The 23754-nt window shown below is 40.8% G+C and overlaps 1 protein-coding gene across 1 annotated transcript; it reads left to right on the top strand.

The window, feature by feature from the left end:
• The first annotated feature begins 7896 nt into the window (after positions 1–7896).
• LOC133386603 (waprin-Enh1-like) lies at positions 7897–19617 on the top strand. The gene is made up of 4 exons (XM_061630308.1): positions 7897–8063; positions 11638–11775; positions 14116–14253; positions 19589–19617. The coding sequence occupies exons 1-4, from the start codon at positions 7979–7981 to the stop codon at positions 19615–19617; spliced, it is 390 nt and encodes a 129-aa protein (XP_061486292.1). The 5' UTR covers positions 7897–7978.
• The last annotated feature ends 4137 nt before the right edge of the window (positions 19618–23754 follow it).

Genomic DNA, 23754 nt, shown 5'->3' with positions numbered 1-23754 from the left:
GGATTTTCAAATTCTGGGGGTCCTAAAGATACCTAACCTGCCTCCACATCCACTCAGTCAACACTACTATAGGATCTAATATCGGTCATATCATCATTCACATGCTTACAGTCCAATGTGATATATGCAATCATCTGCTAACAATGTCCTCCTAGTATTTATGTGAGATTTGTGCACAAATCTCACATGAAAAATAGTATTTTGAAAGCAGTGGGAGAATATTTTAGTTTCACAGGACACCCTCCAATCAGGATGGCCACTTGTACATTTCCAAAAAAGAGACAATGTATCACACACGGAGGGGGGAAATGTACAGATCTGTATAAATTTTGTATTTGCTAGTTTATATGTATAGATGCATATTTAGAAATAATTTGTATAATTTAAATAGAAAACATCTCACCAGAGTAGGGAATATTGTGGCCAGCTGACCTGTGTGCCTATTTGGTTGGCTGTCCAAGGGGCTAACTGTCAATGGGCAACTCCAAGGCCCCTCCTGCTGTCACTTCCGATGGTTCTTTATCTTTAAAGACTTAGATCAGATAGCCCTTCAAATAAAGGACTCTCCTCTGTCAGCTATTTGAATAAAGAATTATCCTTTGCAAGTAGGACACATGGCCACCCTGCCTGCAATTAACCTCAAAGTCACTATTTTTCAACAAACTACTTAAGATTCTGGTATCTTCAAACATGGACTGGACATTACACATTCCATCTTGATGTTTAGAGTTTGGGCTTCTGTTTTTGTTCCCCACGACTTTTTCTGCAAAGCATTCTTTGTAAATCAAAACTGGGAATATCGTGGTAAGGGAACTTAATTACATAGAGTAAGAAGGTGATGTGACCCGGCCTCCAAGAGATCTTCTGTATCTCTAAAAGTTGTGCAGGGGAAAGGGAGAATTCCACCTTGTGGTTTTCCCCATTACAGAGTTGCAAGAACACCTGCATTTGGCTGACTTTCTCTTCTCCTAAAGATACAGGATCAGGATCAGGCCATCGACCTGGCAACCCTACTCTGGATCCTTTTTGGGCCAAAGGCATATAAATGGTTAATACCTGCCCATAATACCTATTATTTTGTAGAATTCTCTACTAGCATTTCCCAGGCAGTGCATGGGAATGTTGACCTTGTAGCTCTTTCCCAGACTTAAGCTCATTACACTCCCTCACTACCTGCTACCAAGAATTGGGAAGCAAGACTAGTCAGCTATATATTTTAGCTACTTCTCATGAGTTGTCTATCTTGTCTGCTGCCATTCCAGCCTTGTGAAAAACATAAACATGGTCACAAGCACCAGGAAATAACCCAAATAGCAGGTGTGGTTCATTAGCATTTGAGGGTATAAAATGCCATGCAAAACACTCCAGTTTGGAGCTTCAGCATAGATCAGAAGATGCTGAACACCAGACCTCACAAGAGCTTGGCCATTATCATTCTGAAGGGATCCTGGTGACTGATAAGACATCTCAGAGAGAGGGAACTCAGTGTAGACTGCTGATCACAGTGCTGCATAATGGTCAGCTGCTACAGGGGTCCATCTGTTGTCATTCTGATTGGGGATTGGCATGAATGATGTCTGTGGATATCCTCCAAGCCTGTAATTCTGTATCTGAAAAAACCTGACAAGCTGGTCAAGCCAGTTCCTTTGTTAGGAAAATGTGTTCTGGCCAAGTCTATCAGGTACCCAAGCTACATGTCTAAAGACTAGGTCAAGAACAGATGTGTTACCATAGGACCGACTGGGGTATGCTCCTTCAGGAGGATAGCCCTCACTCTAAGACTAGGACCAGGAGTAAACTGTATGTTTTGTTAGTCTGATGTAGAGTTGGGAAGAGACAGAGAAACCTGATGGCTCTCTGTTTGAATCCAAAGCCATGACTTTGGATGCCTCCCTAGAAGCCTAATGGTGAAGCAAGATCTGTTGGAGTGTTAATGCTGGGAACCCTTCCATCTTATGTTCAGGTTGTATATATGTGTAAATAAAAGCATATATCCTAAAGACATCAGTGTCTCCACTGACCTTCATTCCTTCTAAATTCTGGGTAAGCACTGGAACCCTTGGAAGTTTCTCACACTCAGAGATTGGGGTGTGCAGACATTATTATCCAAGTCCTCTGTTATGCTAAAGTGATGATAGCTGTGAATAATTGTTCCCTTTGTTTTCTAAACATAGAAAAGAGGAATGCTTTTTAAACAAGAAACAGAGGAGGGATAAAGAAAGAGAGTGAGGAGAGGGAATCCGAAAGAAGGGGGAAAGTATTCTTTTCCTATCTACCAAGACCAATCTTGCAGAACTGTAGTGTGGGTGGGTGTATTTTTTTGCCTGTAAATGCACAGAAGTGAGTAAGAGAGAAACCTGCATACAGAATTAACCGATGTCAATAATTTAGTCAGACTGCAGACTCCGCAAGTGACTTCAAAGCTTGTGTTAAATAAAAAAAAAAAATGTCACTAAGCCTCTTCTTTGCCAGAAGTCACTGTGGAGATAAGAACAATGGTGTACATCATGTCTACTTGAAAGGAAGTATATGTGTTTAAGGGGACTTACTCCAAAATAAGAGGATGCAGAATTGCAGCCTTGGGGGTCTTATGAGTAAGGAGAAGAATTGTTCTGTCCTGAATATAGGCAGTGAAATAAGAGCTTTTTAATTATTATTTTTATTAATTAAATAAACACCAGATAACATTAAAAACCTTGATAGTTGTTGCAGTTGTTTTGATGTTGGGCTGGGAGGGAAAGAAGCTGGTTTTTCAGTTAGGCTTACCTCTCAGTGGACATGGTTAGGATTCCATCATAAGGCTTTATATGCCATACACATTAATTGGACAATAGTTATTCACTGTCGGACTGTGTGCAAAGATTTAAGGCTGCAATCCTAATCCCATTTACCTGGGAGTAAGCCCCACTGAACTCAGTGGGACTTGCTTCTGAGTAGACATTATTAAGGCTTCAGGCAGATGGAGGCCCTGCCCCACCCCACCCCACCCCACCCCACCCTACCCTGCCTTGCCCCACCCTGCCCCATCCCACATAGGGATGAGGCAAATCTGCCTCTAGCACCAATATGAAAGGAAAACATGACAACCCAATCTATGTAAAGATCTGCCACTGAAAAAAAACCCCATATTAAATTGTGGCTTCTTATGCAGAATGCAAAGAGCAAGGCAATGAGAGAAAGACCCCCCTTTTTTCCAAATTGGGACAGAAATTGACCAAATTTTATATCCTTAGAAGTAGCTCTTATCAGCAAAAGGAGTACTTGGGCTATGTCACTCAACAGTGCTGTTAAAGGATGAATATATGTCCACAAATATTTGTTTCATTAAAAGCTTAGAGTAGCCGTGTTCCAGTTCCCAAGTTCTAGGCAGTATAATTTGCACATTATGCAAGTAATGTGGCACATTGGGAAAGAGTGGAGCTAATTTCTCACTCCACATTGTCCCTTTCTAAACTAGTTTAAAGGAAGGCAGGAAGAAAGGCTGTTCAGAGGATGATCTCCACTGGATGAGTGAATGAACATGCAAGGGAAGATCTGGAAGATGGTGTTCCCATGCTCAAAGGAGTAGGTGGGATTTTCCTTTTCTGGAAAGAATGTTTCTGAACCTATAATTAATGCCACAGTGATCAGTACCATATTCCTGACTGAACTACATCTTAGGTCAGGAGTCAGTATCCATTGAATGCATCAGCATTTTGCTGCCACCATTAAATCATCTATCTGCCGCCCAGCGGAGCTTTTTAAAATTGTCCGAGGGCTATTGCATTCTGGCCCTACGGACATGGTGGAGTCATCTGAGGTGCGCTGTAATGAATTTCCTAGGCACTTCCAGGATAAAATCTCTTGCATCCGCCAGGACTTGTACTCCAATGTTATAGCAGTTGAATTGAATGAGGTGTCCAGAGCACGGTCTTGTCCTGATTTCCTGGATGAGTTTCAGTTGGTACAGCTTGAGGACGTTGACAAGGTGCTTGGACTGGTGCGTGCAACCACTTCTAGGTTGGATCCTTGCCCTTCTTGACTAATAAAAGCTAGCAGGACCGGAATGGCTGGCTGGGCCAGGGAAGTGATTAATGCCTCATTGAGAGAGGGAGTGGTCCCTGGCCACCTGAAAGAGGCGGCAGTAAGACCACTTCTGAAGAAACCGTCCCTGGACCCAGAAAATTTTAACAATTATAGGCCGGTAGCTAATGTCCCATTCCTGGGCAAGGTCCTGGAACAAGTGGTTGCCAGCCAGCTCCAGACACTCTTAGATGAAACTGATTATCTGGGACTTCCCAGGAGGATCCCTACGCCTGTGCAGCCTCTGAGACGAGCTCCGTCTTGGATGAAACTTATCCAGTTTAAATTCAGTCAGAAGGCTCTTTTCTGACTGGGAATAATTTCTTCCGGATAAGGAAGAAACGTGAGATTTCCCACATAGCTTTGTTTTGATTGTTGGAGTCTGGAATTCGTCAGAATTGTCTGTCTTCCAGCAGCTCAGACAGAGCGAGGATTTTTATGCTAGCTCAGCTGGATAAGTGACCTGTTTTTTTTTACGGATTAACAGGCAAACATCCTCCTGTCTACATTCATCATTTTCCTATCTATACAGCTAAAGAGATTTGTCAAAGTAACAGCAATTGAGATAACCTAGGTGAGGTAAGACTTTCCTTTTTTTATTCACGGAACTAAGGGGGAAGAAAATATAAATAGCTTATCTTTTTTTTATTGCAAAAAGCTGACATGGAAAATAGCATTTTAAAGATTACAACGGACGGGAGATTTCTGATTGGAAGAGATAAGAAATCTTTTTGATTTATAAGACTTTTGTGTAATATATGGCTGGGACTATTTTTCCTGATCTACTTTTTTTTTTGACGAATCTGCTCATTCTCTCTGCTACTAGTTATTTGGATGCTGTGAACTAAAGCCGTTCTTACACTTCCAGGCAGATAAGAGATAAGGGCTGTCTAGCGTGTGATGTTAGTTGGTTGGAAAGATTAACTCCTTAGTAACTGGTTAAAGAAATAAGCTGCTCTTTGTTTGGGACATTGAAAATTGAAGGAGTTTTGTTCCTTTGGCTTTAAGAATGACAATTAAGAAGATCATGGATGTACAAGAAGGGACTTTATCTCTAGACACGTTTCAGAAAATAATGAATGGGATTAACTCAATAAAACAAGAACTGAGAAATAATAGACAAGCGTGGAGAATTGAATTTCACGAAATGAGACAGGAGCTGAAAGAAACTCAGGATTCTATGAGAAAGGAGAATAAAGATAGATCTGGAAAACAAAAAAAGGATGAAAGAGAAATTAAAGGCAAGGTTCAATCTATGGAGATTGGCTTAATTATGGACATGAAAAAAGATTTGGATTTCCTGGCTGTGATGGATCCTGGAGACAAATATTACAGTTTGGAATTCAGCGCTGTCCCTGAAGGAATTGAAGAGATTGGAGATAAAGATATTATCGGTTCAAAAAAATTCTTGGACTGGAAGGATTTCATGGAACTTGAAATGGAGAAAGTTAACAGAATTAATCCCTGTTTTGTGTCAATGGAAAAATCTTCAAGAGATGTACTAGTGTATCATGTGGAAAAGAGGAGCAGAGATGCGGCTTTGCAACAATACTTCAGTGATACGTTTGGATTTGATGGCAAGAAAATATCTCTGATGGAGGAAATTCCTATCAGACTTTTATTATATGACTATGACAGCAAGATTTTTGGGTGCGTAAAGATGGAAGATGGACCCAATATGGATAATGACAGAAGAGCGATTTAAAATTACTGGACTTAGTAGATTTGATGAGTTGGATTAATTGATATGTTTATTTAGTAAAAAAAAATGATTGATATATATCTCAAGGATTGGAAACTTCTCTTTGACTTTTTGTGGAAGATTAAAATTATAGGATGTTAATGAGATTTGAAACTAACTAAGATAACCGCTGGAGGAAGGTGATTTTATAATCTATTAAGAGATAGGTTTGTTATACATCATAGATTTATAGTTGAATTATAGCGATTTGAAATTACTGGACTTAGTAGATTTGATGAGTTGGATTAACTGGCATGTTTATTTAGAAAAAAAATTGATTGACATATATCTCAAGGATTGGAAACTTCTCTTTGACTTTTTGTGGAAGATTAAAATGATATGATGTTAATGAGATTTGAAACCAACTAAGATAACTGCTGGAGGAAGGTGATTTTATAATCTATTAAGAGATAGGTATGATATATATTATAGATTTATAGCTAAACTATGACAAATCGGAAGTCAATATTCTTTCTTTTATATATATATATATATATATATATCTTTTTGTATTGTACTAGTTATTGATTTGTGTTGTTTTCTTTTTGTATTGTTTTGGTTTTGAAAATTGGAATAAAAATTAATTGCAAAACAAAAAAAAAGATGAAACTGATTATCTGGATCCATTTCAGTCGGGCTTTAGACCCGGTTTTGGCACGGAGACAGCCTTGGTCGCTCTGTATGATGACCTTTGTCGGGATACAGACAGGGGGAGTGTGACCCTGCTGATTCTCCTTGACCTCTCAGCAGCTTTTGATACCATCGACCATGGTATCCTTCTGGGACGACTCACTGATCTGGGAGTAGGCGGTACTGCTTGGCAGTGGTTCCGCTCCTACTTGGCGGGCCGTCTCCAGAGGGTAGTGCTTGGGGAGCATTGCTCGGCACCCTGGGACCTCAAGTATGGAGTTCCGCAGGGGTCAGTTCTGTCCCCCATGATTTTTAATATCTATATGAAGCCGCTGGGTGCGGTCATCAGGAGTTTTGGAGTGCGTTGCCATCAGTATGCTGATGACACGCCGCTCTATTTCTCCTTTTCATCTTTTTCAGGTGAGTCTGTCAACGTGCTAAACTGATGCCTGGCTGCAACACTGGACTGGATGAGAGCTAACAAATTGAGGCTTAATCCAGACAAGACTGAGATGCTGCTGGTGGGTGGTTCTCCTGACCGGATGGCGGATGTTTGACCTGTTCTGGATGGGGTTGCACTCCCCCTGAAAGAGCAGGTTCGTAGCTTGGGAGTCCTTTTAGAACCATCCCTATCACTTGAGGCTCAGGTAGCCTCGGTGGTATGGAATGCTTTTTACCAACTTTGTCTGGTGGCCCAGCTATGCCCCTATCTGGACAGAGAGAACCTCGCTTCAGTAGTTCATGCCCTGGTAACCTCTAAACTAGATTACTGCAATGCGCTGTACGTGGGGCTGCCTTTGAAGATGGTTCGGAAACTGCAGCTCGTGCAGAATGCAGCGGCCAGACTGTTAACGGGGACCAGACGGTCCGAACATATAACACCGATTCTGGCCCGCTTTCATTGGCTGCCTATATGTTTCCGGGCCCGGTTCAAAGTGCTGGTTCTAACCTACAAAGCCTTACACGGCACAGGACCACAATACCTGATGGAACGCCTCCCCTGATATGAACCTACCCATACACTACGCTCAACATCGAAGACCCTCCTCCGAGTGCCTACTCATAGGGAACAAGAAAAAGGGGTTTTCAGTGGTGGCCCCTGATTTATGGAACAATCTCCCTGAGGAGATATGCCTGGCGCCAACACATCTATCCTTCCGGCACCAGGTTAAAACTTTCCTCTTCGCCCAGGCATTTTAATATGTTTTTAATATGTGTTGGAATAGTTTCATCTTTTAAAATTTTAAATCTTTTTAATGTGTTTAAATTGTTAATATGTGTTTATTGTATTTTTTATGTTGGTCTTGTGCACCGCCCAGAGAGCTTCGGCTATGGGGCAGTATAAAAGTTTAATAAATAAATAAATAAATAGTATATGAGTGAAGTGAAGATTGGGCAATGGAGTGCAATCTGCAAGGTAAGTCCTTGGTGACAAAAGTGGAACAAGACTCCTTCCTCTTTCAATCCAGCCCTCCCTTTCAACAAGCTTAAATATCACCAGCCTGACCCAATGCTAAACATTTAGAATCAGATTCTGAATGCACCATGAAGACCACCAGCATCTACCTTCTTCTAGGGCTCCTGGCCCTTTCAACACAGTTGCCATCTGCATCTTGCATCTCTGCAGGAGGTAAGTTTTGTATGAAATTGCTGTTCCTTTTGTCTGATAGAAATGGTGTATATATAACTCTATTTATAGGTTCTGCCTGAGACCCTTGCTTCAAATTTCACTGCTGTCAGTGAGGAAGAAATATAGTAGGACAACATATATACAACCCACTCTGACACAAGACTTGCTAGACATTTTTTTACAGACATACAAATGCTGGCACACACAGTGGCGTCACTAGCGGGGTGCGGGGTGTGTGGACCTCACCCGGGTGACACCATGAGTGGGGTGACACCCAGAGCCACCCCGTCGCGGGGCAGGGCACCTGCGCTGTTGCCCAGCAAAGAAGCCGAGAAGTGCTCCGGGTCGGCGTTGGAGCAGCCAACTCCTCCTTGGAGGCAGGCAGGCGGGTGGGCGAGACCGGGAGCAACATCAGTGGGGCGAGGGAGGCATGCTGGTGTTCCCAGGCCTGCTTCTCCGGCTGGATGCCCCTCCGGTGTGTGCCCTCCCAGGGGCATGGCTGGCTGGCCTCGCATGCTCAGCAGGAGATTTGGGGGCTTGCCAAGGAGTTACTGCACTGGGTGACACCAACCCTAGTGACGCCACTGGGCACACACACATATATAACACAGAGTAGCCGACAGTAATTGGCATTACTCAGGAATTCCAAACATCCAACAGATACTGATTTATAAATGGATACTTATGTTTTAGTCTCCTAATTAAAAAGCATGCACTAACATTCTAATGCTGTTGAGTAAACTATAATGTGCCATCCTGCCAAATTTGATTAAAATCAGTGCAGCTTTGAAAGGTTCAATCCACTATCTTGATTCAAAATGGTGTCCAATTATACCCAAGCATAGAACAAAAACTGCTCCTCAATCTCAGAAACCATCATTCAAAATTTGGCTACTGTCATGTGTCAGATAAAGGCCACATTCATACCATACATTTATTCCACTATTTGAACAGTCATGGCTTCCCCCAAAGAATCCTGAGAGTTGTTAGGAGACTGCTACTCTCCTCTGGAAATGGAAATGGACTGCCTTCAAGTTGATTCCAACTTATGGCGACCCTATGAATAGGGTTTTCATGATAAGCGGTATTCAGAGGGGGTTTACCATCGCCTTCCTCTGAGGCTGAGAGGCAGCGACTGGCCAAAGATCACCCAGTGAGCTTCATGGCTCTGTGGGGATTCAAACCCTGGTCTTCCAGGTTGTAGTCCAACACCTTAACCACTACACCACACTGGCTCTTGCTACTCTCCTCACAGAGAACTACAATTGTCAGAGTAGTTTAACCATCAATCCCTCTTCCCAGCAAACTCTGGGAATTGCATGTCTGTCAGGGGAACAGGGGTCTTTTACACACCCTTCACACCCTTCACCCTTCACAAACTACGCTTCCTAGGATTCTTTGGGGGGAAGATTGGAATAGATGTAAGGTGTGAATGTGGCTACAATCAAAAACTGCAGTTCCAAATCCACTCACAGGAATAATCCAAAAAGAAAGGTTGCAAGCCACAGTCAAAGCCCAAGGGCAATATAAGAGGCAAGATTCAGAAAGAGTCCAAGGTAAAAATATAGAATAATTCAATAACCAACTCACTCTCAAAGCAAATTTATTTATCTATTTATTAGATTTATATCCTGCCCAGAGCTTGGAAAAGTTACTTTTTTGAACTACAACTCCCATCAGCCCCAGCCAGCATGGCCACTGGATTGGGCTGATGGGAGTTGTAGTTCAAAAAAGTAACTTTTCCAAGCTCTGAATTCCTTCCCCTCTCCCAGCAGGAGTCCACGACTGAGTTAAATTAAGGTGTTAAAGTTATGCCAGCACTCTCTAGCAGGAACTGGAGGCTCTCACCAAGAGCACAGCTGCAGGCCATCTGGATTATTTGAGGCGTAGCTTCCTCCTAAATAACCCCTTCCAGAGCTTGGGAAAGTTACTTTTTTGAACTACAACTCCCATCAGCCCAGTCCAGTGGCCATGCTGGCTGGGGCTGATGGGAGCTGTAGTTCAAAAAAGTAACTTTTCCAAGCTTTGCCCCTTACTCTGGAGGAGTCCTTGTTCTTCAGGTGGGCATTCTGGTATCTGACAGGTGACTAGACATGTACCTTTAGGTGCCGGTTCTGCCTCTGTGAAGGGACCCTCTGTGTCTTGCTGAGGAGGCTGGGTACAACTACTTAAGGCTGTAGTTCAGTAGTAAAACATCTGCCTTGTATCCAAAAGATCCCAGGTTCAATTACTATCTCCAGGTAGGGCTGGGAGAGACTGCCAGAAACCCCAGAAAGCTGATGTCTGTCATAGTTGTATCTTAAGAGGTGTCCAGATCAGTCCAGTTTTGAAAGATTCAGTCCACCATCTCAATTCAAAATGGCATCCAATAACTTCCAAACATAGACACAAACCTGCTCCTCGATCTCAGGCAACATAATTCCAAATTTATTTATTTATTAGATTTATGTCATGCCCTTTCTCCCAGTAGGAGCCCAGGGTGGCAAACAAAAGCATTCAAAACACTTTAAAACATCATAAAAACAGACTTTAAAATATATTAAAACAAAACACCCATTAAAAACATCTTACAACATCTTTAAAAATATCTTAAAATCTTTAAAACTTTTCTTTTTTAAAAAAAGAAGGTTTAAAAACATATTAAAAAGCAATTCCAGCACAAACGCAGGCTGGGATAAGGTCTCAATTTAAAAGGCTTGTTGAAAAAAGAAGGTCAAAAAGATAACAGGCCTGCCTAATATTTAAGGGGAGGGGATTCCAAAAGGTCAGTGCCACTACACTAAAAGTCCATTTCCTATGTTGTGCAGAATGGAACTCCTGATAAGATGGTATCTGCAGGAGGCCCTCACCTGCAGAGTACAGTGATTGACTGGGTATATAAGGGATAAGATGGTCTTTCAGACCAACTTGGGTGACGATATCTTGAAAGGTATCAATGTATGCCGTTTGAAACTGTTCAGTCTGCTTTCTTGATTCCACTATGCAACTGTTAAAAATATGCCCCAATACTATGGTCTCACTCTCAATATGGAAGTAAGCCTATGTCTGAACTGTACTGCTTCAGACTGTTCCATTTTAGACTGCAGGTGAGGGGAAACACATAAAGGTTAATGCAATTCTCCCTTGTGTATTTTTTCTCTATTAAGTAAAATATAAAAAACATATCTGGAAAACTAGCATTTTCATTGGTGAACCATTCTATCCTTCAAACTACTACCAGCATTGTGAAGTGGTAGATTCTGATGCAGGGGTAGGGTACCATCTCAGTGAGAACTAGGCATTCTGTCCTGTTATGCTGAACCATTTAATGTTGCATTATATTCTTCCCATACATTCGTGTCTCAGTTCAACATTTGATCACCCACTTTTTGATTGCTTATGGCTGATTTTGAGAGATGTCTTCCACCCGCCAAAGCCCAGTAACAATGAGCTCTATAGTGGTCATGTATAATTTCTATAGGCTTCCCTGTGCACACAGTGTTTTGCTATCCTTGATTCAATGAACCTCACAGTAATATTGTCAGGTATGGTATATTTGGGTATTTGTTACCACTGCTATTGCTTTGTCTTCCAGAGAAACCTGGAACTTGCCCCCCAAATCCATTTCGGTGTACATTACCAGGACATAATCTATGCAATACTGACTCTGAATGCCCAGGAATACGGAAGTGCTGTCACTTCAATTGTGGCAAGAGTTGCAGAAACCCACTAGGTATGGCCTATGAGGAAACATATTTATTCTGTGTAGCCTTTTTGTGTCTGAGCTTATATGATACATTATCCTTTGCTGTTTTCATGCTTTGGTGTCCCATTTTGAATAAATCAAACCAGCAAAACCAAAGAGAACAGTTCTCTCTTTGCAGTCTGTAATAGACACGTGACAACTGGAGTATTTCAAGGGGGCATTAGTAATAGTTTCGGCCCTTTTGTAGTCCACCCATGCCCCATGGAGGTCACGGACCATTCATGGGACTACCCCATCTTATGTTCACAACAACCCAGTAAGGTAGGTTTGCCTGAGAGGTAGTAATTTACTGAAGGCAACCAAATGAAATTTATGGTTAAACAGGGATCTGACCTGGATCTCCCCAGTCCAAAGCCTACACTCTATCTGCCACACTTTCTCATGTTTAGAAACTGCAAGTAGGAGAAAGCTGTAAACCACATGGTTGCAAAGAGGGATATCAAAAAATATCCAGGTGATACCTGGATATTAAGTAATGCTATGGTTGTGCTATTTTCTTCTGTTCCAAAGAATCTTGGGATCCATTTGGATGTTTTATACTAAGATGCTTTATACTCTAGCTGCATTTTCTCTACAGAGATCCAACCAAGGTCATATTTGCAGTGTTACCTATTGGTAACACCATGATTCAAACTTGGTTAAAAACGCATTAAAATCAGCTTGCCTTTGTAATTGATAGAGCACTGGAAGATGGCTTGTTCTGATGCCATTTTCTGTGTATAACTCTCCTTTTTGAAATACTAGAAAAATTAGGACTGCTCCAAATTTTTTCATAAAAGAATTTTCAGATACACATTTAAAAATTGATTTATCAAGCTCCTCCTGAATGGTTGGAAAATGTTGGTTCTCTCATTCGACCCAGGAATATTAGGCAAAATAGCTGATCAATTTTCACCATCAGTGAAGAGGGTGGTATATTGTGGCATATTTCAGCTATTACAATATTTTACTATTGTTGAAGGAAGTAAGAGGCTTGCCCCCTACTCCTTCCCCCCTCTTAGCCCAGAGCAACAGTGTTTCATTCAAAATGAAATGAGCCAAAATTCTTCAGACAAGAGTTTTCTGAGAATTTTTCAGACCATACCCAGACTGTAGGAGAATTTCACCTTCCCCTCAAAAATCCAATGAAATCCCCACCCCTCAGTTTTGCCATTCACAAATATACTGGAGGACTGAGGGAGCCTCTTTTGCTGAGCCCTAAGGAAATCACATAACTTGTTCATACCTGGTAATAATACTTCTGTAGAGTTTGTAGGGCATGTCAAATGTAGTACAAATATCATATAACACATCCTTTATACAAAGCTTTCAATATTCCTATATCTTCCCAGGTTGTAGTCCAACACCTTAACCTTAACCACTACACCATACTGTTTACTTATGAAATGTTTACTTATGAAAAATGTACAAATATGGGTTCATCTATTTCCTTTATAACAGTGAGCAACCTAACCTTAAATCTGTTTTATATAATTGTTGGATTCCACTTATTCATATTCTCCCTTTTCATTTTATATGGGCATCTCCTAGTTAACATTATTTCCAGCTGTTCCCAGTGCAGTTTGGAAAATGGCATCTAATAACATCCAAGCATACACACAAATCTGCTCCTGGATCTCTGGCATCATCCTTCCAAATTTGGTGATGATATCTTGAAATGTGGCAATATTTGAACAGTTTGAAACTGTTCAGTCTGCTTTCTTAATTCCACTATACAACTGTTAAAAATATGCCCCATTTCTATGGTCTCACTCTCAATATGGAAGCAAGCCTATGTCTGAACTGTACTGCTTCAGACTGTTCCATTTTAGACTGCAGGTGATGGGCAACTCATAAAGGTTAATGGAACTCTTCCTTGTGTATTTTTTCTCTATTAAGTAAAATATAAAAAACATATCTGGAAAACTAGCATTTCCATTGGTGAACCATTCCATCCTTCAAACTACTACCGGCATTGTGAAGTGGTAGATTCTGACGCAGGGGTAGGGTACCATTTCAGTGAGAACTAGGCATTCTGTCCTGTTATGCTGAACCATTTAATGTTGCATTATATTCTTCCCATACATTCACGTCTCAGTTTAACGTCTGATCACCCACTTTTTGATTGCTTATGGCTGATTTTGAGATACATCTTCCACCCACCAAAGCCCAGTAACAGTGAGCTCTATAGCAGTCATGTATAATTTCTATAAGACTTCCCTGTGCACACAGTATTTTACTATCCTTGTCTCAATGAACCTCACAGTAATGTTGTCAGGTATGGTATATTTGGGTATTTGTTACCACTGCTATTGCTTTGTCTTCCAGAGAAACCTGGAACTTGCCCTCCAAATCCATTTCGGTGTACATTACCAGGACGTAATCTATGCAATTCTGACACTGAATGCCCAGGAATACGGAAGTGCTGTTACTTCAATTGTGGCAAGCGTTGCAGGAACCCACTAGGTATGGCCTATGAGGAAACATATTTATTCTGTGTAGGCTTTCTGTGTCTTACCTGCTAAGATACATTGTCCTTTACCGTTTTTGTGCTTTGGTGTCCCATTTTGAATAAATCAAACCAGCAAAACCAAAGAGATCAGTTCTCTCTTTTCAGTCTGTAATAGACTGGAGTATTTCAAGGGGGCATTAGTAATAGTATCAGCCCTTTCATATTCCACCCATCCTGCAGGGAGGTCACAGAACTATTCATGAGACTACCCCATCTTATGTTCACAACAACCCAGTAAGGTAGGTTTTTTTTGCTTTACAAATATTTTAATATCGTTGAAGGAAGCAAGGGGCTTGCCCCTAGTCCTTCCTGTTCCCCCCTCTTAGCTCAGAGGAACAGAGTTTCATTCAAAATGAAATGAGCCAAAATTCTTCAGACAAGAGTTTTCTGAGAATTTTTCAGACCATACCCAGACTGTAGGAGAATTTCACCTTTCCCTCAAAAATCCAATGAAATCCCCACCCCTCAGTTTTGCCATTCACAAATATACTGGAGGACTGAGGGAGCCTCTTTTGCTGAGCCCTAAGGAAATCACATAACTTGTTCATATCTGGTAATAATACTTCTGTAGAGTTTACAGGGCATGTATAATGTCAAATGTAGTACAAATATCATACCTCCTTTATGCAAAGCTTTCAATATTCCTATGTCTTTACAAAACCTTTAACACCATAGTTGTATTTCATCACCTCTTCAAAAATTTAGATGTTAAATTGTGATCTATATTTCTTAAACAAACATATATATTATTTCTAAAATCTCAGTATGAAATATTTAAATTTTTAAATGTTTACTTATGAAAAAATGTACAAATATGGATTCATCCATTTCCTTTATAGCTGTGAGCAATCTAACCTTAAATCTGTTTTATATAATTTTTGGATTCTATTTATTCATTTTCTTCCTTTTCATTTTATATGGGCACATCATCCTGGTTAACTTTATTATTTCCAGCTGTTCCCATGTGCTTCTAATTAAGTTTTGCTTTCTCGGAACCTGGATCTGCTCCCAGAATCCTCTGGGGTTTTAAATGGACCAGTGTTCCCAGCTGTTGGAAGTAGGAAAACACGGCAGGAGCTAGAGAAAGAACTCTGCCTGTCCCAACTTTCATTTAAAACCCTGGAGGACCAGCAGTAGCCAGTGAGGTGTGGCAGAGCTGCAGAACTACCCTCCCAACACCAGACTCACTGGAGCTTACCTGGGCGGTGACAAGTAGGGATGGAAAGATCTGTCAGTTCCAAGTTCTCTCCGTTTCTCATTTTCCCAACCTTAATTTTGGTTCTCCACATTTCTGCAGCAATTCGCAGATTTTTTTTTAAATCCTCATGAAAATTCTCCAGTATTTTAGTTTGAATTTCTCCTAATAAACACATTTATGTAGGCAGTTTTGACTAATGTACACATTTTGCCATCAATTTCTCCTAATATAATGCATTTTTGTATGTTATTCTCACTCATATATTCATTTTTATGCACACTTTCCCCTTGTGTATGCATTTTTGTAAAATCATTTGGCAAACTGCATCACTAAATTTGAATAAGTGCAAATTTCAGAGAATGGCTGTGTTTTGGATCTCATATTGTTTTGGAGAATGCAGATTTGATAAATTCAGTCTGAAATGCAAACTGAGTAGAATTTCTCACTCATCCCTAGTGACAGGACAGGGTAGGGTGACAGTGATGGCGGGACTATGCAGACACATTGGCAGAGCTTCTGCTGGTGTGTCCTTGCAGTCTCAACCTCCTTGCCACTCTGTGTGTGTGTGTTGTGTGCCTTCAAGTCGATTATGACTTATGGCGACCTTATGAATCAGCAACCTCCAGTAGCATCTGTCATGAACCACCCTGTTCAGATCTTGTAAGTTCAGGTCTGTGGCTTCCTTTATGCAATCGATCCATCTCTTGTTTGGCCTTCCTCTTTTTCTACTCCCTTCTGTTTTTCCCAGCATTATCGTCTTTTCTAGTGAATCATGTCTTCTCATTATGTGTCCAAAGTATGATACCATTTCATCATTTTAGCTTCTAGTGATAGTTCTGGTTTAGTTTGATCGAACACCCAATTATTTGACTTTTCCACTTACCATGGTACCTGCAAAGCTCTCCTGTAACACCACATTTCAAATGAGTTGATTTTTCTCATACCTTCTTTTTTCTCTGTCCAACTTTTACATCCATACATAGAGACCTGCCACCTTGACCTGCTCCAACTCCGTCCAGATAGGCTGCAGTCAGGTCTCTGGCTTTGCCCCATCACACCAAGAGCTACAGTGCTAGTCTAGTCATTTTGTTGTTGTTATGTGCCTTCAAGTCGATCCCGACTTATTTATTTATATTTATTTATTTATTAAATTTATATACCGCCCCATAGCCGAAGCTCCCTGGGCGGTTCACAACAGACAATATCAAAATACAATAAAACACATATTTAAAACAATTCAAACAACATTAAAATGGGCTTCCTTAAAACTTATTTAAATTTAAAACGTTTATAACACACATTAAACACATATTAAACACTTATTAAAATGCCTGGGAGAAGAGGAAGGTTTTGACCTGGCGCCGAAAAGATAGTAATGTTGGCGCCAGGCGTACCTCATCAGAAAGACTATTCCACAATTCGGGGGCCACCACTGAGAAGGCCCTTTTTCTTGTTGCCACCCTCCGAGCTTCCCTTGGAATAGGCACCCGGAGGAGGGTCTTCGATGTTGAGCGTAGCATACGGGTAGGTTCGTATCGGGAGATGCGTTCCACCAGATATTGTGGTCCCGCGCCGTGTAAGGCTTTATAGGTTAAAACCAGCACCTTGAACCGGGCCCAGTTATGGCGACCCTATGAATCAGTGACCTCCAATAGCATCTGTCGTGAACCACCTTGTTCAGATCTTGTAAGTTCAGGGCTGTGGCTTCCTTTATGGAATCAATCCATCTCTTGTTTGGCCTTCCTTTTTCCCTACTCCCTTCTATTTTTCCCAGCTTTATTTTCTTTTCTAGTGAATCATGTCTTCTCATTATGTGTCCAAGGTATGATAGATGGTGGTACTAAAAAAAAAAAAAAGGGCTGCTGCTGCAGATACTGCCAATGCTAAGGTATATGATTTGGCTACCCACTTGTTTCAAGGGGGCTGAATCTGTGCCAGTTCCAGGTGTGAACCATGACACTTAGAACTTATTCTCAGGGAAGTGTGGAAAAGACTGCAGCCTATAGAGTTATTTGTGAAGTTAACTTGAGGGGCTGCCCCACTTGTGGTGCTATGCTGCCTTGATGCTTGGAGCCTCCAATGAAATGTGGAACTTTGGGTATGCTTAGGTGAGCTAGTTATCAGAAGGCATTTCTCTGGCTCTGGAACACCAAATGGGGAGTCATGCTATGGCTTTTCTGTTTCAGAAAAAGCTGGCACCTGCCCTGTCCTTCCTCTTCTCTGCTTAGTCGCAGGAGGTCACCTTTGCAGCAATGATTATGATTGCCCAGAAAACAAAAAGCGCTGTTATTTAAATTGTGGGAAAGCTCGTGTACACCTATGAGAAGGTAAAGATATGGCTTGTGTCTCATCTCTTTACTTTTCCTAGTATCTCAGTTGCCACTAGGGATGCATGTTCAAACCAGTTGCTGGAAGCCTCAGGAGGGGAGAGTGTTCTTGCACTCGGGTCCTGCTTGCGGGCCTCCCCCAGGCACCTGGTTGGCCACTGTGAGAACAGGATGCTGGACTAGATGGGCCACTGGCCTGATCCAGCAGGCTCTTCTTATGTTCTTATGTTCTTATGATGTGAATTTTGATTCAGTTTGCATTTCAAGCAGAATTGATCAAATCTGCACTTTCCGAAAGAATAAGAGAACCGAAATTCAGCCATCCTTCAAAATTCGCATTTATTCGAATTTTGGGATGCAGTTCACCAACTAAACAATATTTACAAAAATGCATGTATTAGGGGAAAGTGTGCATAAAAATGAATATGTAAGTGAAAATAACAGGCAAAAAGGCATGATGTGATGAGAAATGGCTTGCAAAAATGCGTACCTTTATCAGAACTGCCTATAAAAATGTGTTTATTTGGAGAAATTAGTACTAAAATGGTGGAGAATTTTCATGAGGATTTTTTTTAAAAAAACAACAACTGCAGATTGCTGCAGAAATGTAGATAACTGAATTTAACACTGGAAAAATGAGAAACTGAGAGAACCGAAACTAACAGACCTTTCCATCTCTAGTTGCCACACACTCAGCTGGCTCTTGCTCCATGGTGGAGCATCTGCCTTCCATGAAGCAGGTCCCAGGTTCAATCCCCGGCATGCCCAGCTAGGCTGGGAGACAATCCCTGTCTGAAACCATGGAGAGCCACTGCCAGTAAGGGAAGACAATACTGGGCTGGATGAACCAATGGTCTGACTCTGTATAAGGCAACTTCCTGTGTTGTCATCATTTTTATTTTATTTATTTGAGGGGAGAGAATAAGAAATGGGCCAATTTGAACATAACGAGTCCTGGTCAGTTATGTATTACTAGATGAATTGTTAAATTCAATGCTGATTCAGAAGTACTTTGATACTTTGCCTATGGTCTGTGAACAATAAATCTGTCTTGAGCGAATTCTGGGTAGCAGGAAAGTCCTTTGCACCCAAAGGTCTTTAGGACTAAAAAGACGAATGAAGGGGACCCAGGGGATGAAAGTCAAGAATCAAAGAGAGAAGAAACACTTCAAAGGCTTAATTAGAGATAATGTAGTAATATAGGTCACATCTAAGTGGCACCAGCACTTTGGAATTCCCTCCCCTTAAATATTAGAGAGGCGCCATCTCTGTTATCATTCTGGTGCCTACGGAAGACCTTCCCCTTTCAACAAGCCTTTTAAGTTGAGACCTTATCCCAGTCTGCATCTGTGTTGAAATTGTTTTTTAATATGTTTTTAAAGCTTTTTAAAAATGCTTTGTTTTAATATATTTTAAAGTCTGTTTTTATGATGATTTAAAGTGTTTTTAGTGCTTTTGTTTGCCTCCCTGGGCTCCTACTGGGAGGAAGGGGGGATACAAATCAAATTATAAATAAATAAATAAATCTACACCATACATTTAAAGGACATGGCTTCTCCAAAGAATCCTGGGAACTGTAGTTTAAGAACTGAACTGTAGCCTTGTGAAGGATAAACTACAGTTCCCAAGATTCTTTGGGAGAAGCCATGATTGTTAAATGGGTATAAATGTGCTTTGAATGTATAGTGTGAATAAGACCATAAACAGTCTTCCTATATCAATGTAATACGCTGGATTAGTCACAACATTGTTTCCCCTGTTTAGTTACTTCAGATGTTCCTGATGACAGATAAAGATATCTCTGAGGAGCAGCAAGGAAACAGCATCGTGGACAGAGCACAGCCTGACAGAATATAGGAAGGATTTCTCACTGAAGGATGTTGGTTGTTCCACAAAAGCTGGCATTTCCAATAAAAAAAATCATGTAACTGTTGTGTATCTCTTATTCTGTGGAGTTAATGCGGCAAGAGTACCTTATCCTAGCAAAGATAAATTGATAACCCATTCCTATAGACGGACATTTCCTGGGTACCAGAAGTTCACAAAAGGCTGTACATAAGCACTTGCACACATTCACATATGCTTTGTACCTGAGTGCAAAATAAATAAATCTCATAACAGTTTTGGGGAGTGTGAATTAGGTAGATTCATATTCAAATACATAGCAAACCAAATTTTCCCCTATTCTTAATATCTGGTATTGTATACTATATTTGTATTGTGATTTCTGTCCCATGTCCTTCAAGTTGCAAGTTATAAATTGCCACTTGTCCTCCTGTCGTTTTGGGATTAAAATGCTAGCAGAAAGCAACTCTGAAGAATCCAGCAATTAGTTGGACCCAGAGAGACTACTGTTTGCATTGTTCTTCTTTGGGCAGATTACTGATGTAGTTATGCAAATAAAATGTATTCACTTCCAAACTTTGCAGATTTTATTCCAGCTAAACCCTCTAGGACTCAGACAGGCAGAGGTTATATTAGCACAGAGAAGATATTGTCATGAGCTCTTACCCACTTCCCTGATCAATGGAAAGGTCCAGGGGCAATGTGAGTTGAGTTTGGCTTCCTTTTGGAGGAAAGGTCACTGGAGCCTAGGGATGAGCAAATCTGACAATGCTGGTTAATCTCACCTTCTCATATTTCCAATCTTAAATTCACTCTCCACATTTTCATATCAGTTTGCAGTTTTTTAAAAAAGTGCTCATGAAAATCCATCAGTATTTTAGTGTGGATTTCTCCTAATATACAGGCGGGCCCTGCTTATATGGCAGGTTCCATTCCGGACTGCTGCCGAAAAGCAGAAACTGCCGAAAAGCGGAACCCATTGAAAACAATGGTGCACGTCACGCGAAAATGACACGAACATGGCGCATGATGAAAAAAACCATCGTAAAAGCGGAACAAGCGTCTTAAAGCAGGGACCTTCCAGAATTGAAAGCCGCCGCTTTGGCGCAAGACCAAAAGGCGCAACGCCAAAAGGCGAAACACCGTAAAGCGGGGCCCTCCTGTACACATTAGGGCTGTGCACAGCCTTCCCAGTCTGCCTTGTGGCCTCGATCTGTGGGCCCTGAAGAGAACCAATCCGCCCAGTTCTGAAGATGGACCACCCACCCCATCCCAGATCCATTGGATGTTGTTGCTCACCCTCCTCACACCATGCCTCCAATAGCCCTGGATCACTCTGGGCCATCGAACCCGACCCATAGCGATTGGGAGCTATCTAAACCTGACTCAGCTGAGGCTTGAAAGCTTCTGAAGAGGCCCAATTCAGCTCGGGGCTCAGCTGAATATGGAGCACTGCCCTAACACACATTATTGAATGCAATTTTCCCTAACATACACATTTTTGCAAAGCAATTTTCTGTAACACAATGAATTATTGCATGTTTATCTTCATTAATACATGCATTTCTGTGCACACTTTTCCCTAGTATATACATTTTTGTACACATTAGTTAGCTGTAGAACTGCATTGCAAAGGGGAGTATTCTACTAAATTAGTAACAGCGCAATGAGACTTTCCCCTTCTCCTCCTCCTGCGCATGCCCTGACTGTCCCAAATCTGCTCCGGATGGTTGCAGGAACTCCCAGAGCAGGTTTAGGGAGATATGAAAGGAGGAGAGGGGGAGAAATTTCCATTGCTGAAGGAGAAGCAGCATCTTAATGCTATCCTGAATACAACCCAAAATTCTTAGAAGTGTGAGTTTCGAAGGATGGCTGTATTTCAGTGCTTGTATTTCATAAGTGTGAATTAGGTAGATTTGTCTTTAAATGTGAACTGAATCAAATTTATCTCCCATCCCTGTTGGGGTCTTAAGGTGTTTTTGCTAACATTTCCTTTATTCGCACATGTGGAGGCAAGCAGCAGGTGCACACTTGAAAGACGGGAACACTGAAGAAGAGGCAAAGCTCAAAATAACAGCTCTGTTGGATCAGACCAAAGATCTATCTAGTCCAGCATTGCATTTCCCACAGTGGCCAATCAGATGCGCCAGGAAGCCCACAAGAAGGATATGAGCACAGTAGCTCTCTCCTGTTATTGTTCCCCAGCAAGTGGTATTTTGAGGCATGTTGCCTTCTGATCCTGGAGAGTAGTATATAGCCATCATGACTAGCAGCAATTGATAACTTTTTGAGATTCAACCCAGTGTATATTGCTTATAGCAATTATTATTTATATGGTACACAAACTGAGGAACAGTTGACACTGATTTGAAGGCTGTTTTTTAAGATTTAATTCCTGACCATGTTGTTCTAATATTTTTAATGTGACATATAATACCCTTGCTTAAATCAATGTGATGTTCTTCTTCCAACGTCCAAGGAACTGCACTTTTTCTCCTCACGTTAGACACTATGACCTCACTCTACTTCAATCAGATTTCAATCGTAAAAATAAAAAACAAAAATAGTTACTTGTGAGTTTTGTTCAAAGCAACTCAAGAAAAGAACACGAAACCGATAAAACTACAGTTAATAACTACTGTAACTGGTCATTACTATAATACACAGTAAACAAGCGAGTGCCTAACTTTGTTTACTAAAATTAGACTGTAGTAAACTCATTGAATTAGTGAGACATTGTCCTTTTAGTAGGGCAATATTTGATGCAACATTTTTTAATTATGTAGATGTGGAGCTTAGGAATCTGCTGGGTTGCATTCAATGTAGCACTCACAGTCACAGCAGTATATCTGTTCTGATGGCAAAATGTTGTTGCACAAGAGAATGTATGAGCAGGTTGCTGGTAGCTTTGTGGAACAATAGATTGCACAACCTGTGGTTCAACGAGTTTCTGTTAGCACAACTATTGTGTTGGATTCTTCTGTTGTGCAACATTAAAACTCATCCTCTGCTAGTGCAAGACCCTTGTGCTAGTAGACAGAGAATGTTGGAAACATCTGGTGATGGGGGAGAAATTTGATTCAGTTTGCATTTTAAAAGTTGAATCTATCAAATCCACACTTTCTGGAACAATATGAAACCCAAAACACAGCCATCCTTCGAAATCCACACTTATCCAAATTTTACAATGCAGTTGTCCAACCAACCAATGTTTACAAAAACACATATATTACGGGAAAGTGTGCATAAAAATGAATATACTGGTGAAGATAACATACACAAATACATTATATTAGGAGTAATTGCTTGCAAAAATGTGAACAGTTGCCACACTGCATACAAAAATCATAGATCATAGATCATAGAATAGTAGAGTTGGAAGGGGCCTATAAGGCCATCAAGTCCAACCCCCTGCGCAATGCAGGAATCCAAAGCAAAGCATTCCCGACAAATGGCAGTCCAGCTGCCTCTTGAATGCCTCCAGTGTCAGAGAGCCCACTACAAATGTGTTTATTATTTATTTTATTTTTAAAACTTATATACCGCCCGACAAGCAATAGCTCTCTGGGCGGTGAACATAGATACAATAAAATACAATATAATACAAAAACATCACAGTCTAAAATCAAATTTCACAATCTAAAAACAGCAAAGGCTAAAATCAAATTACAAACATTACAATCATTAACAAAAAATTAAAATGCCTCGGAGTAGAGAAAGGTTCATTATGTCTGTTACCAAAAATGCGTTAACTAAAATGCTGAAGAATTTTCATGATGATATGTTTAATTTTTTTAAAAAAAGTAAATTACTGCATGGAGAACTGAATTTAAGATCTGAAAAATGAGAAACTGAGAGAACCAAGTGACAGATTCTTCCATCCCCAGATACAGCCCACTGTCTTTTACTGCTACTGCATTTCACATGTCTTTATTAGATTGTTTGACCTTGACAACTTTGAGATTGAAACCAAAATTCACTCTGCATCATACTTAGAGAAAATACCCATTACCAAGAATGATTGCTGCCATATTGAAAGATGGTGGCCTCTCATGTTCTGTGCACCAAATGATGAAGTTTACTCT

Source organism: Rhineura floridana, chromosome 6 (genome assembly GCF_030035675.1).
Source record: "Rhineura floridana isolate rRhiFlo1 chromosome 6, rRhiFlo1.hap2, whole genome shotgun sequence".
Classification (NCBI taxonomy): domain Eukaryota; kingdom Metazoa; phylum Chordata; class Lepidosauria; order Squamata; family Rhineuridae; genus Rhineura; species Rhineura floridana.
Note: the sequence above shows the minus strand (reverse complement) of the source record. Positions and strands in the feature narration are given on the sequence as shown.

Coding starts and splice junctions, on each gene's coding strand:
- LOC133386603 (XM_061630308.1), top strand. CDS start 7,979: ATGAAGACCACCAGCATCTACCTTCTTCTAGGGCTCCTGGCCCTTTCA. Junction 8,064..11,637: donor ATCTTGCATCTCTGCAGGAG/GTAAGTTTTGTA, acceptor TTTGTCTTCCAG/AGAAACCTGGAACTTGCCCC. Junction 11,776..14,115: donor GAGTTGCAGAAACCCACTAG/GTATGGCCTATG, acceptor TTTGTCTTCCAG/AGAAACCTGGAACTTGCCCT.